Genomic DNA, 15,759 nt, shown 5'->3' on the forward strand with positions numbered 1-15,759 from the left:
ATGTTGGTTATTTACCTTGAAAAAATACTCACAACGTTCACAAAATGTTTAAGTTGGTACATAAAGGTTGATATTACTTTATTTGGATGATGTCAATTAATTCCAAAAATAGCATCAACGAGTGAGTGAGAAATAAGATTGCAAATAACACCGTGGATTTCTGATGTACAGCGGTAAATATTTGGATGCCCAAATAATGGACTCCATGTTCCCTGGTTCGAAACCCAGCAGAGTACTTTTATATACTACGCTCTATTTTATTTTAAATTTCTTTATTCCTCAACCGATTTCAACACATGCAATGTTAGGTGATATACCTCAAAAAGTTACAGGCCAGCCGGGCCTGTAACTCTGAAAAGTTACAGGTCTGGGTGAAAAACTTTTTAGATCATTTAAACAGGACATGCAAAAAAAAGCTTTTTTTAGAAAATGTATTGCAAAAACGAAAAACCTAGTAATGACATCCTGTTGGTGGTTTCAAAAAGGACATCTATTGTTTGATGTATATAGAATTGGCTTCATTATTAACTATAGATGGCACTATTTATCCTAAATCATATTTTCTTTATTTGCAAGGGGTAGGTGATTAATACTGCCATTAAAACAGCTGGAATAGGTGAAACAAGCAACAAGGAAATTTTATAAACATATTTTATCAAACAATAAAAGGAGTTGTTTGTATTAAAAGCTTGAAATAGTAATTTCCAGTAACTAAATAGCGCCACCAATTTTGTCAATAATAGATACAGTTTATATCCGAAAAAGCTTTAAAAATGCTATAAAAGTGAATAATTTTGTAAAAGAAGTGAAAATTAAAGTTGAGAATGACTCAAAAGCATCTGAATACATTAGCATGATATCACATTTAACTGTTCAGGCCTAAAATTTGGTTGTACATGATGTTTTGTTTGAAAAACTAATAAATGATCCCATCAAACAACCGATGAATATCAAAATGCAAAATTTGTCTACACCACAGAAAATCACCAAAATAGTAAATGGATACATTAGCATTTTCAAGGCAATATTACAAAAATTTGGGCATAAAATGTGCAATTATGTCTTAATTAATTCTTAATTAGTCAAAATGTCTCGATTATCGGCTGAAATAATTGCTTAGGCCTATATCAGTTATTGCTATATAGTTCTGCTACCTACAAATTTTGAAACAAGGCATTTTTAAGGCGGTACAGGATAAAATGGTGCTCCAACATGGTTGTTTTTTGCGATAACACAAGTTGTAACCTGTCTCAAACATGCTAAATACGTTGGTACTAACTTATGAATTTAGGCTGGTCGAAACAATTATGAACAATTATGGTTGAACCATTGATAGGTTTCTTGCAAGATCAGGAATTTTTTGGGATCAAAATTAGATTTATTTAATACCATGCATTGTTAGTGATTTAATAAAAGATGACAGATTGATGATGCATTCATGAATCATGTGTTTTAATATTTAAAAACAAATACCTTGAGCTTTAAAAAGTTACCGGCCAGCCGGGCTGGCAACTAGACTGCTCGTCAGAAAAGTTACTGGCACGGCCAAAAAGTTATATGCCAGTGGCCGGCGAACCGGCTCGATCTATTTCGAACGCTGATCACATGAGGTCTTAAATAAGAGCCAAAGGGTACAGGTATTGGCCGCTAAATTTGACGTATAGAATTTCGAGGGGGGGGCAAAGTTAATTTCTGGGGGGGCAAAAGCGCAAAAAGCGAAATTTATGTAATTTTTGGGGTTTTGCCTCAAAACTGGGGGGCAAAAAACATTTTTTGGGGGGGGCAAATGCCCTCCTTGCCCCCAGCCCCTCCCCCTTGGCGCCGCCACTGAGCATAACTGGTACCGTAATTCTTTTGCTATCTTGTAGTACATTGTCTGCATTCTTGTGCATTGCCCTAACAGACATGCCCAAAGTGACACAAAATATATTTTGGATGATCATATTCGAACAACATATCTCACCAACGATACCAACAAATTGGATAAAACAAACAGTATCAGAAAGCTGAATATATACTAAACCATGAAATTGCACAACATACAACTTTTATACTATTTTGCAGTAAACCTTTGATAAGCGCGTACTACCGTGATGTTGCAAAGTTGGAACTATGGTACAAAGTTCATTCATAAATTTCTACTCTGCATCAGCAGGTTGCCTCAGCAGCCAATCAGCGATGTACGCTTAAAATACGCGCTCGTCAAAGGTTGACTGCAAAATATTATAAATACATATCAGCCATTTTTGGTTGCACCATTTTTGGGGGACAAGCTGAATTGAGCCAAAACAGTTTTCTATACAGATAATCTCTTAATGGTCTTTTAGAAATAGATAGAAAATTGGGTGAACACTTACCTTTATGATGTCAAGTTAATTCTGAATATCTTGTAACACCAGGTCTCTTCAATGCGTAGCCTTCTTGAAAACAAAGTGTAGTTAAATATATTCTGAATACCTCGTAATACCAGATCTCATCAGTGTGTTGTCTTCTTGGGTTTGAAGACTGTATGAATAACTATAAATAGTTCAGGAAATTCAAAATTCAAAATCAGACTGAAAAACTGAAGATCTTTGCATTTACAGTTGGCTTAACACCAATGCCATAACTTAAAAAATTTACTCTCCAATTGTATTATGAAGACAAGTAATGTGGTACAAAGTCAACTTTTCACATTAAAGCCATGCCAAAGTATGATGTCGGGCTAAAATGAGGTGACCAAATCTCTGATTGGCTGTGATGTATCTGTTTCTTGCCATATTTGGTTACATGTTTGTCTCAACTTCTAAAATTATCACAATTAGGCAACCATCACTCTGATTGGCTGTGGTATCTCTGATTCCTGGCCATATTTGGTTACATTTTGCCTCAACTTTTAAAATCATCACATTTAGCATATGGGTGTGGTGTAGCTGTCCCTTACCATATTTGGTTAAATGTTTGCATCTATGCTGAGCTGTAGTCCTCTGATTGGCTGTGGTTTTTCAATACATGGTTTATCTTTTATGCCATCATCTATCAGGATGCAAATCTGGGGGGTGTCACTTGAATATAAAAGTGCTACACATCTGTTTTCATAAAACAGATTTTGAGCATACAGTATTGTATCTACCCCGGGGTATCTACTGATGTTACGCATCTTTGCAGGGAATATTACAATTTTAGAGTATTAACTGTTCACAGTCATTTAGGTAATTTGCTACCACTTGGTCATTTGAGCATGATTGGAGGGTTGATTAATGAGTGAGGGTATCCCTTATAATATATATATAGGCGAGTGACCCCCAGGATGCAGGGCTGTGTGCGCTAATTATAGTCTTATATTACATTTTAAAGTTGATATATTGTATGTGTTGCCAATTCTAGTACTAAATCATAAAAAGGGGAAATATTTACACCTTTGGCACTATTGACTCAGAGTACATTGTCTTCTTACACAGTTAATAAATAATAAATGCTCAAAATAGATCTTGTCAGTTTGTATCTGGAGCAAGATCTTATTCCATTTAACATCCACACACTCCCTGTGGAAGATTCACAGGAACATGGCAATTTTCTGAAGTGTTTTTTTTTCCTACAGTTTTTATTCCAAAGGTAATTTCAACTAATTTGACCAAAGGTTTTTTCTCCAAAGGGTCATTTGGCCGAAAGGCTTTCAGTCCAACAGGTCATTTGTCCGAAAATGTATACCATTGCTAAACTTTCTTGGTAAGCTCATGTAGATTATTTATGTTAGAATGTTTCTAAAAAATTGGTGTCATTAGGCGTGTTAAACACTTCCTACCTCGTCAAACTATTGTTATGTTATCAAATGCACTTGTACATGTATTGTTATGCCTCAATTTGATTTTGGCAGTTCTGTATGGAGTAATTTGCTTGTGAATTTCAAACAAGGCTGCAAGTGTTACAAAATCAGCTAGCCAGGACAATTTTATCTGCAGATATTAGAACACCAATAAATAACATAATGAGTGCACTAAAGCGGATAAAACTATTAAAATGATAGATGGTTTCCAATTCAAAATCCAACTAGAAATGTTTGCTAGTTGGATGCCGAATTCTGGTTGAAATTATATCCAGTTGCATTTTACGCAAACTTGGCTTCATATGAGAAATACTTGCTTGGAATTCCCAAATTCCACTTTTCCCCCTTTTCTACATTTATGAATGAAAATGGTTGGATCTGAAATTTGTTAAACTTTTGAACTTAGCTGGAATTCCAAAATCTTCATCAATGGGGGTGTGGGTATCAAAGGGATTAGCCCAATGTTAAGATGTTTGCGAAAAGTTATGTTTGATCCGTTTTCACAATAACTTACTCAGATCTCTACCCGGATTCTCCACCATATGTTGCGTTTGTGGGACACAACGGGGAAGAATGAGCTCAATGATGAGACACTTACTTCAGATCTAATATCAAGACTTGTAATCCTTTTATTTCACAGCTCTTTCTCCGTCAACTAACTTGATTCCACCTTATCAGGGAGCACCGCTCAGGATGGGAAAATCCGCTAACAGGAGGGGGCGCCAGACCATATCTCCACATTTAGTACTGCGATTTAATTTGGTTTTTATATTTGTTAGTTAATGACAGAGATGTAAGAAAAAAGTTTAAGAAGACTTTACAAGTATGTAGTCCTACTTTTAGGAGTGGAGGTATGGGAGGGGAGGATTACATTAACCCTAACACTGGACCCTGCTTTTTGGGATCGGAAGTCAAAGAAGATCCGAAAAAGTCAAGGAGAAGAAGAATTTTTGACTTGGCACCCCCGGGATTCGAACCTTTGACCCCTCGCATGCCAACCACACGATCACGGTCCGGTAGCTACATCGGGTTATTGCTGCCCGCCAGCAATTCCGTCGCATATATGACACTTAGGCTGATTGCGCCATCATGAGACCCTGGGATTCATGCATCGCATATTTTTTCATCGTAAGATTTTGTAAGATTTTTGGGTGTTAGGGTTATAGTAGGCTCTAATCTGGAAAAATACATCTTAGTTAACCCTAACACTGGACCCTGCTTTTTGGGATCGGAAGTCAAAGAAGATCCGAAAAAGTCAAGGAGAAGAAGAATTTTGACTTGGCACCCCGGATTCGAACCTTTGACCCTCGCATGCCAACCACACGATCACGGTCCGTAGCTACACGGGTTATTGCTGCCCGGCCAGCAATTCCGTCTTGCATATGACACTTAGGCTGATTGCGTCATCGCAGACCCTGGGATTCATGCATGCGCATATTTTTTCATCGTAAGATTTTGTAAGATTTTTGGGTGTTAGGGTTAAAAGCTTATATTAGGCCGAACCCTGTCGATGGTTTAGTATGCTCTTGGGTAAAAATTGAGTTAGCATGAAATTCCCCTGGACAAGGAACTTACCGCTAATTGTCTCATTGTACTCGGGGAGCTGATTCTGGTTGTGATGGTCAATTATGGAATGTCTAGGGTGTGTGCTCTTGAAGCTGCAAAGTCCCGGCCCTGTGTTGTTGTTAAATGGTTTATAGAATGATGTGGGGCCGTAGTCTTCAGTGACAACCTGTAAAGTGTGCTGAGGCTTGTAGATCAACGTCTTGTCTTGTGTTATGCCTGCATGTGCGTAGCGCACTATAAATCACTACGCTTTTTAATTATTAGGTACTGAGCAAATTCCCAATGGATCAAATCATGTCACATACAGGGTGATCCTGAAAGAACTGTATATTGGAAACTCTTATTTTTGAGTATTAATGCCCAAACAGTTAATGTTGTTGAGGAATAAAACAGCTGTCACAAAGTTTTTGCATTTTGACAATTGACTGCTTCATTGTGATGATACAGTTCATTCAGGGACACCCTGTATGTTGTTATTCATGTCTACTCATAAACAAGGGAAAAGATTCCTCTCTTAAGTTAGATGCAATAATAATACTAAATGGTATGCATATTTCTATTTTTATTTCAGTTTGTACCCAAGGCGTACGATAACTGTGCATTTTTCTTCTGGTTTAATACTGGTTTCATCAGAGGCAACAGGTAAGGAAAGATATCTGACCAGGAATGTAGCCAGGGGGGAGTGGCAACTTAACTGCGGAGGATCCAAATCAACTAAAAAGGTCCCCTTTGCATGGTAAAAATGTCACCTTTCCACGGTAACGCATCACTCCCCTTGGTTATGCACTTGGCTATATCAAAATCTTAAAAACCAAATTATGCTATATGAGAAGTGTCACGGTGTGTGAATGGGGCTCGTTATATAAGCTATATAGCCAGCATTTTTATTGGGGGGGGGAGGGTGTGGAATGCACAAAATGTGGACCCCAAATAATCACATCCAAAAAGTGGACTTAACCCCCTATATATTGACTTTTTGGTGCTATTGTGAACAGTTTGACAAGGAAAAGTGGTTCTTTTGCTAATGTGTCTTTATAATTTAGACCTTGTTGGGTACATTTTAACATTTTTACCCTGAAAATCATATTGCACCCCCTGGCTACGTGCCTGGCTGTATAAAAATCTTAAAAACTAAAATTATGCCATGTTTCTGGTTTTATTCAGCATTTTGACATAGTTTAAATCCTGGGCAATGCAATGCACGATGAGGATCGACAGCGGCGGCATCATATTTTTTCAGGGGACTAGGGGACAATATCCAAACATTTGCTTGTATTGGTCATTTGTGGTGCAACAGTTGGTATTCCAATATTTCATTTTAACTGGGTGGTAAGGGGGTGCCGGGGGGGGGAGACAAAGCTTAAGATTGAGGGCACATAATATAATCCACCTTCCACCCACTCCTCCCCCCACCTGGGATGAGGAGTACAAATATGGACCGTCACACTTTTTGAATACATTTTCTTTGTTGAATTGATCTCCTCCACAGACTGTACCTTGAAAGAAATGAATTGGATAATCCACACAAGATGAAGCCTGGCAAAGTGTACAGTGACAATTTTGCTGTAGAGGTTACATTTATCAACATAGAGGAAAGTATGGCATAACACTTTGATTATGTGAATTGGATTTGATACATGACTTTCCTTTCTACATGGTTACTTACAATCCATGCATGTATATATGGGCATATCTTGATGCAGGATGATTCATTTATGAACTTCAAAAGCATCTTATACTGTACCCTCAATCTGTCGGGCCAAAATACTTGGATTTTGATGTGCCTATATATGTGACCATCCACCACGAAGTAGTAGTAAAGTCGGCCCTAGGTCATTTTCTGTTTATTGCAGATTTTGAACGAGTGCACATGCAGTTTTAAAATGACCCCTCAACCAGCTTCATCGGACATCTGGAAGTGAAGTTATGGTTCATCAAAGGTCAAATTCCTAATATATTTTACATAGAAATCCATATACTGTTTTTGATTGTATCTCAAAATGGAAAATGCCGACCTTACGACCAGTTTGTGGTGGATGGGCACATATGATCATACATATAAATGCAGGACTAGTCTTATAGGAAGCTGACATTTTCTTCGGAAGGGGGTCCCAAAGTTACAAAAAGCTGGCGTCGATAAAATTGCGACCCCCCCTAAAAAATTTATGACCCCCCACCACCGATACACCTTACCCCCTAAACAGGCTAAAATTGTATTGAAATTGTGACTCCCTACATTTTGGTCATCAAACATTTTATGACCCCCCTATTTTTCATTCCAAACATTTTTATGACCCCCTAGTATATTTGGGACCACCCCCTTCCGAAGAAAATGCCAGCCCCCTAATATAGACCTCAGCAGTTGATTGGAAATCTTAGGAAATTATTTAAGATGTCATGTGATGACAGTATGTTCAAATAACATGTGGTTTGGTGTTATTCACACCAATTTGTTTACTGCGTTCATCTTGGTCTGGGACGGACATTTTAAAAATGAATTTAGAAGAGCAGCAACGACATCACTTGCATTACATTCCAGATGTTAAATCTACATCATATGCAAAATTTGAGGAAATTTGCACGAGTCCGTTTTATTTTAGGGCCATTTGTCTATAACTGGTCATTTACATGTAGCCCTATGGAGAGAGTGCCCGTTGAGGGCGCTATAACCCCCATTTTAGGAACAAAAATGTGATTAAAAAAAACGGACTCATGCGAATTTTCTAAAATTTTCAGAGTATGTAGTTTGAATATGTAGAAATATAATCAAGTAGTTGCCCTACCTACTCTTCTCCGCAAAAATAAAAAGTCCTATACCTCAATGATAATGAAACCTAGGTGAATTGCTCTTAATTGATGCAGCATATTTGAACATGGTTTCCACCGCGTGGTTGAATTTGCAGTTCAAATTGCCAGAAATTGATTGGTTGAACATATTTCGATAGTTTTGTATGATAGCTGTTTTTCGTAAACATCCTCCTAAAAAGGTATATAGGAGGCTTCCAGATACTGGTGAAAATTGCTCAAAAGGAATGCAAATTTTTCTATAAAATGCCCATAAAGGGTAGGAAATTGGGTTTTCTTTGAAAATCTTTGAGCACTATGAACAAACACAAAAAATCAGGCAATAACAAACCATTTTCACATGATAAAATCCCCAGAAATAGAGATCCACCAGAAAAGGAAATCATACCAAACTGTTTAAGGGGGTACTACACCCCTGTGGTAAATTTGTGACTATTTTTGTATTTTTCTCAAAAAATAATAACACACTGGTAACAAAAGTTATGTATATTATTGGGGCAAGGAATCCAATTACTACACTGACTCGAGACAAGCGGTTCGTTATTTATGATAAGAAATGAGGTACATCCTATCGGTACCTTATTTCTTATCATAAATAACGAACCGCTTGTCTTGGGTCACTGAAATTCCAGTGTAGTAATTGGATTCCTTGCCCCAATAATATACATAAATTTTGTTACCACTGTGTTATTAGTTTTGAGAAATATGCAAAAATAGACACAAATTTATCGAGGGGTGTAGTACCCCCTTAAGGGAAGAATAAGCAAACACACCAATGAAGCCCTGTGTACATGTAACTAGTTTTGTTACAAATTTGTTGAACCCTACTTGTTCATCTATAATGACACTTAATATGTGTCAAATATAACAGTGATGATTTGCAATTAGAGTAACGCAAGAAACATGCTCTATATTTTACCCCCCCCCCCCCTCCTTTTCTCCCAACAGGCTAGTTTTGTTTACAGGACTTCATTGATTGCTTTGGTTTGTTCCCTAAGGTATCACAGTGACTACCAAAGTCTTTTTATCTCCCATGAGAACTACCTGTCGATTGGTCAAAAGAAGTTTTCATTATCAATTGGACCAATCAGCAACATTGTTAGAATAATTTCACCATGCAAAAAAAATGGGATGAAATATTTGCAAAGCTCTATTCTGATTGGTGATTAAAGTGAAGATATCACGTAATTGACCAATCAGAGGCAATATTAGATCGGCAGGTAGTGCTCAGGGGGTTAAAAAGAATTTAAAATAATATATATATATTATATTATGATTATAAAAGTATTTATGAGAAATTAAAATAATAATATATTATATCAATGATATAATATATAGATATTTAAATAAGTTTATCTAATAAAACTCCATCCGTAATGAACTTCAAAATTATATTCATACATTTTATTAGCATATATTGTACATATATTTTATTATATGCAAATTAAGATTTGATTATACCTTATCAATTATTTCTATTTGTGGCCGAGGATATTAATGGCTTTATGACTAAAGTGTAAAGTTGCCAGTGCTTAGAGGGGAACTTTTTAAATGTTTACATGAAAGATGCTGAATTAAGCTTTTATTAAGCTGAACTATTTCATATGATAATTAGGCCATCTTAATTTAATAGTTTGTCTCAAAACCCTTCCCCAAGTTAAAAAACGAATGCTGTTTTTCAGACATTTTTTTTTACTGTAATTTTTTTTATCTGTGGGACGAGCTTTTTGACAAACATAGACCACCTTTTCATCTCTCAAGGAGGTTTTACTGTGGTCAAGATGAAGAATTTTATTGCGACTTACGATTTTGGCTATTTTGGTGTCTCTTGAGGTCAGAGGTGAAATTTTGGTGTGGTGGATTAGAAAAAAAAAAAAAAAAAAAAAAAAAAAAAGAATAACACGCAAAAAGCTGGCGATTTTACTAATGCGTGCAGTGACTTTGAGACGAACTATTGAATTAAGATGGCCTTAAAGGGGCACTTTTTAAATGTGAAAGATGCTGACTTAAGCTTTTAACTATTGACATTGACCAAAATAGAGGGCACCATTTTTATGAAATCTGGAAAGGATTTGTTCCCAACTATATACAGTGGGAAGAAGATTGAAAAACAATGAAAATAACTGAATCCTAAAACTGTTAGTATTCATTTGGAAAAGATTTGTCCCCAACTTCCAATTGCTAAAAGATTGAAAATTGCTCATTTTGATTAATTTTTCATAAAATGATTGAAAATTCAAATCAATTAACTGAATATTCAGTTGTTAAATTATTTATCTGTAGCTGCAGTTAGCAAAACATTGATTTGGATTGAATATTCAATAGAGGTTGTACATATGACGTATCATACCGTAAATATGGTGGATTACTCAAATGCATTCAACAAAAGCATGATTGCAATCTACTGTGACAGTTTGTCGCACACACATAACAAATGCACCATGATCAAATAGGTTGATCAGACAATATTTTATTGAATGGACTGCACTGCGTCATGATTACAGTGAATGTCTGCATTGTGTAAACTTGGAAGTGGGGTTCTGGTTGGCTGATGGAACCCTATCATTGGCTAACCAAGCTGCGCAGACCTGGCATGTTCCCAGGGATTTTTACGTAATGAACAGAGCATATATGCATCAGCAATGCAGAAGTTTCCTGGTAAACAGTGTAGTTGCAAGGGGTTATTCCAGTTGAAATCCATACACCCCCTATGGAAGACATGACCTTAATCTCCAACACAAGGGGTGTAGATTTCAAATGGAATTGCACATTCAGTGTCGTCTGCTCCAAATTGGGTTATTCCAGTTGAAATCCATACACCCCCTATGGAAGACATGACCTTAATCTCCAACACAAGGGGTGTAGATTTCAAATGGGGTCACCCGTTCAGGTCACCCCATTTGAAACTCACACTCCTGTATGTGTGAAAGCATACATTATAAGTTCATGTCTTCCATAGAGGGTGTATGGATTTCAACTGGAATAACCGGATACCTTGTATTTTCTAATCATGAACAACTAAGAGTAACATGAGCAGTATTGGCAAATGTGCAATGCAAAATGAACTCAAATCAAATGGTGCTTTTATCATTATATTGATTATGTATTGATTATATTAATTTTAACAAGAGTTTAATATATTTTAAAAGAATGTGAATTATTGCCAATAGTAGACTTACTTTTGAATACCGAGTGTGTTTAAAATACAATGTGTGTTTAAAAAGTCAATATTTTAAGAAATGAAAGTTTTTTATGTTCATATATCTGCATTCCATATGTAGTTAAGCTTATGCATGTCATGAGTTTTACCCCCTCCCCCGTAACTCAAAAAGCCAGTTTGGTTTTCGCTGCCCAATGGGGAATTCGAAGCAAGAGGTATGTCACAGGTAGGTCAAACTATACTTTTTCTGAAATCCTTGAGATGAGAGGAATACTTTGGTGTAGTGTTCAACCAAATTTGAGCAAGTTTTTTACCTGTGTTACTTTACCCTTACGAGGCCTTAGGAAGTAAGAGGTATGTCGCAGGTAGGTCAAACTATACTTTTTCTGAAATCCTTGAGATGAGAGGAATACTTTGGTATAGTGTTCAACCATATTTGAGCAAGTTTGAAATTTTACCCATTACTTTACCCTTACGAGGCTGCGAACCACTTTTTAATTTTGGGAACCCTGTCAAATTTGGTTATTGATTTCCTTGACACTTAAAAAAATAGGTGTCATTAAATCCCAAGGGTTACAAACTAGGCCCTCTTACATCCCCAACTAGCTAAGTTATCCAACTGTTCCTGTAAGTGTTATGGAGTGGATGGTATTACAAACATTCCAAAAGATGGACAAACATTCCAAAAGATGTCTTCCTTTTGTTGGTCTCTACTATATCATGTGTCATGTAATATTAGGTAACATCAACTTTCTTATTGTAATGATTTATTCATGGTGTGCTGGTACATGGATTATATGTGATTCCAAATAAATAGGCACCTATTATTATGCAATCAAGGGTCAATTTGGCTAACATTTAGGGCACATCTTAAGTGGAAATGTTAGCGAAATACATCCCTGGTGATACAAATCGTAAATATTATTGTATTGTTCTCAAACTTGACATTCCAGTCTTGGGATTCCAGTAAAACAATTTTTGCATTAATTGGTGGTGCATAAATCATTATTAACGGGTTTCAATTCAACCCAGCAAATTTTCATTCAACTAATAAGTTGTCATGGGATATTCCAGAAATTAAAGGCCCCCCTAAAGAAGACATGGGATTTCCAAATTTGTTTACCATTTTTTGCTCTGGGATTCCCCCCTAAAAGAAATGGTCATTATTATTTTCACAACCCTAAAGAAGACATGGGAATTCCCAAGAAAAAGACATCTTTTTATTTTAGGCTTGGGAATTCCCAAAAAATTTTGCAAAAATTTGCCTGTCTTCTTCAGGGACACTGTGAATTCCCAATGTTTTAATCATTTTATGGTCAAATTGGTCTGGGAATTCCCAAATATTTATGGTACAAACTTACATGTCTTCTTTAGGGGGGGGGGTGTCATTAATTTCTGGAATAGCCCCATACTCCAAACTTGGCTTTCTAATCCTGTCATAATCACTGGATAACCATTCTTAAATGTGGACCAAATTGGATGTACAGTTTTCAAGAAACTGCATTTCAATAATGAATTTCAAAGCTTTTTTGTATTTTATTGCTTTTATCAATATAAAAATGGCTGTAGAATTCATAAATATAGCTCTTATGAAATTTGGATCAGAAATTTAGCCAAATTAAGCGTTCTTATAAAATGTATTAGTGACGCAAATATGCAAATTAAGCTCAATTAGGGTAGAGATAAAAGTAAAAAACAAATAATTTTGCCTTTATAATATTCACATTATTTTTCTATCATAATGTACCTTTATCAATGGTATTTCTTACAAATTGTGAAGTGTATGTGTAAATTTAATTCATAAAGGAATTGCTGCTTTCTAAAAATCTGTCATGATGCACTATTGAAGCTTTCTGCATTTATGATTTTGAGCTTAAATCACTATACAATTCAATTCAATATGGCCAATTTTGTGTTACAATAGTGTTACATAAGGGTATCGTGTGTCTCATCTCAAGTTCAGAATAACGCCATGTTTGGATTTTGCATTGGCAGATTCAAATCGGTGCGTTTAGGCGGTTGCATCGCCAACGTATGGATAAATTGCCCTTTTACGCCCCAACTTGAGATGAGACGGACTATAATAGTTTTGTCTATATCTCACAACTAAATGGGCTATTCCAGTTCAAATCCATACACAGGGAGTGTGAATTTCAAATAGGGTTACCTGAATGGGTAACTCCATTTGAAGTCTACACCCCCTGTGTGGCAGATTAAGGTATTGTCTTATATATAAGGGGTGTATGGATTTCAACTGGAATAGCTCAATATTAGCATTGTACATGCAGCTCAATTTACTTAGTAAAATCACATATCTGTATTTTGAGATCAATGAATGTGTGATCATGTGCATTTTATAATCGCATTTTTAAATTTGTAAAATATTGATGCAATCATGTTCTACTAATAAAATTTTGCAATAAAATGTTTTTATAATAAATGCAATTTAACATTGTGAATTTCTTAATCCCATCCTGCACTACGAATATGGAATTGGCCTTTTCGAAGTATGGTGTACACAAAAGGGGGGCACAGTCTTCAATGTTGGTAAAACCCGGCAAATTCAAAAGACTTTACCCACTTCATGCAGCGTCATCCTATTGTGTCCGCCATAAAAATCAACCCAAACAAAAACCAGACAATTATGCACACAGCATCAAGATTTCCATATTATTCCAACATGGTATTAATATTTCCTGTATTTACAGAAAACAATTGGAAGAAATCTGGTACACATTAAGATACACATTGGCTTTAAAACCACAAATCTCTCATAGAATTAATATCAGAGAAACGGGACTCCCCTATATACCACCATGGGCAATAGCACAGTCAGTAATGGAGAAAAATTTGGGGAATTTAGGTCCTTGCCAAATGAATGAAAGGAATGAAAAGAAATTTGTGTGTAATCACACTTTAATGTATTGCATCGCTCCTTAGACGCAGCCAGTGCGTCTTGCCATAAGCTTGTCTAACGTGTATAGTTTTGTGTGCATTTTGAGCAAACACAAATACCCTGTATCCCCAATTTTTGCCCCATGATTGTAGCCAAGATAGCGACGATGTCCTCGTTCTCTGGTTTTAATTCTGTACTTTAGAGCAAACTGCTTTTCAAGATATTCTTATTCAAGAAATAAATATGCTGAATGAAGACGCTGTGATGGCATCGCAAGCTACGTCACTGCTAAATATAGACTCTGAAAGATAAGTTTTTAAGCTTATATGTCAACAGAGTCTAGATTATTACTATTAGTCTCCATGCTGCTAAGAGAAAAATACATAATGAGTGTCATTACATATGTCATTGCAATTGAAGCTCCAAATTGTAATAAAAAAACAACAACAAAAAATACAGTGATTTATAGTGCGCTATGGAAAGGCACAATGCCTAGACATTGATCCACAAGCCTCGGCACACTTTACAGGTTGGCGCTGACCACTATGGCCCCACACCATTCCATAAACTATATTCCAAATGGGTTTTGTAACTATTTATTGATCAGTCAGTAACTTCCCATCCCGGGTTCCCATCAAGTGCCGGAAATTTTTAGTCAAGTGCTTTTCTGCCCAATTGGGTGAGTTACTCTAAATTTGGGTAAAAGTGCCCAAAAATCCAATTTTGGGCTACTTCACCAAGGTCTACTCCTCATTCCAGGAAAATACAGCACTATTTTTTTGAGATTAAAAAATATTATCCGCCAAATGAAACACACAGCTCAATCCTAATTATTTATTTAAAACTTAATTTTCCTATTTGGCTAAATTTATGAATTAAGGGCCAAAAACATGCATTTTAAGGGTGTTTTTCATATGTGACAATCCAGTCGAAAGACTTGTACAAAGTCTAAATTCAATTTATGCATTCTAATTTTTGGAAAAGCTATGTTTTATTCTTATATCCAAAAACATGCAAATTATAGCAAAATTTTGGCGTAATAAACATAAGATTTTAAAAGCTTAGACTTGTTCCAAGTCTTGTGAGACTTGTTCCAAATCTTGTGACTCGATTGTCAGAAAACATGCTGAAAATGCATGTTTTTGGTTCTTTTTTCAAGAAATTAGTAAAATATTGAACTTTTTCTTTTATCTCCAGTTAGTACTATTTGAATAATTAGGATTGAGCTATGTTTCAATTGGCAGAACTTGATAGTATTTTTTTAATCCCAAAAAATTAGTGCTTTATTTTTCTGGAATGGGCTTAGTGAGTCATTTCACTTCCCTTGGCACCAAAAGGTTTGGCAATGCTGTAATTATGAAAAGTCATTTCTTTCATGATATTTTCAAAACATGATCATCAATTAAAACTTTGCTTCAAAGTTAAATGAACACAAAATATCATTAAAATACCATAATCTACAATACATGATTACAATCCATGTACCAAAATAGTCATTCAATCTGTTATTAAAACATCACATTTTCA

At 35.8% G+C, this 15,759-nt stretch overlaps 1 protein-coding gene across 1 annotated transcript in view; it reads left to right on the forward strand.

Annotated features, from left to right (window-relative positions):
* LOC140160626 (phosphatidylinositol 3,4,5-trisphosphate 3-phosphatase TPTE2-like) overlaps positions 1–10,046 on the forward strand; it is a 95,394-nt gene extending 85,348 nt beyond the window's left edge. The window contains exons 16-17 of the mRNA XM_072183877.1: positions 5,943–6,013; positions 6,861–10,046. Coding sequence (XP_072039978.1) covers positions 5,943–6,013; positions 6,861–6,978 — 189 coding nt within the window. The 3' untranslated portion in view covers positions 6,979–10,046. The remainder of the gene's footprint in view (positions 1–5,942; positions 6,014–6,860) is intronic.
* The last annotated feature ends 5,713 nt before the right edge of the window (positions 10,047–15,759 follow it).

This window comes from Amphiura filiformis, chromosome 9 (assembly GCF_039555335.1).
Source record: "Amphiura filiformis chromosome 9, Afil_fr2py, whole genome shotgun sequence".
NCBI classification, from domain to species: Eukaryota; Metazoa; Echinodermata; class Ophiuroidea; order Amphilepidida; family Amphiuridae; genus Amphiura; species Amphiura filiformis.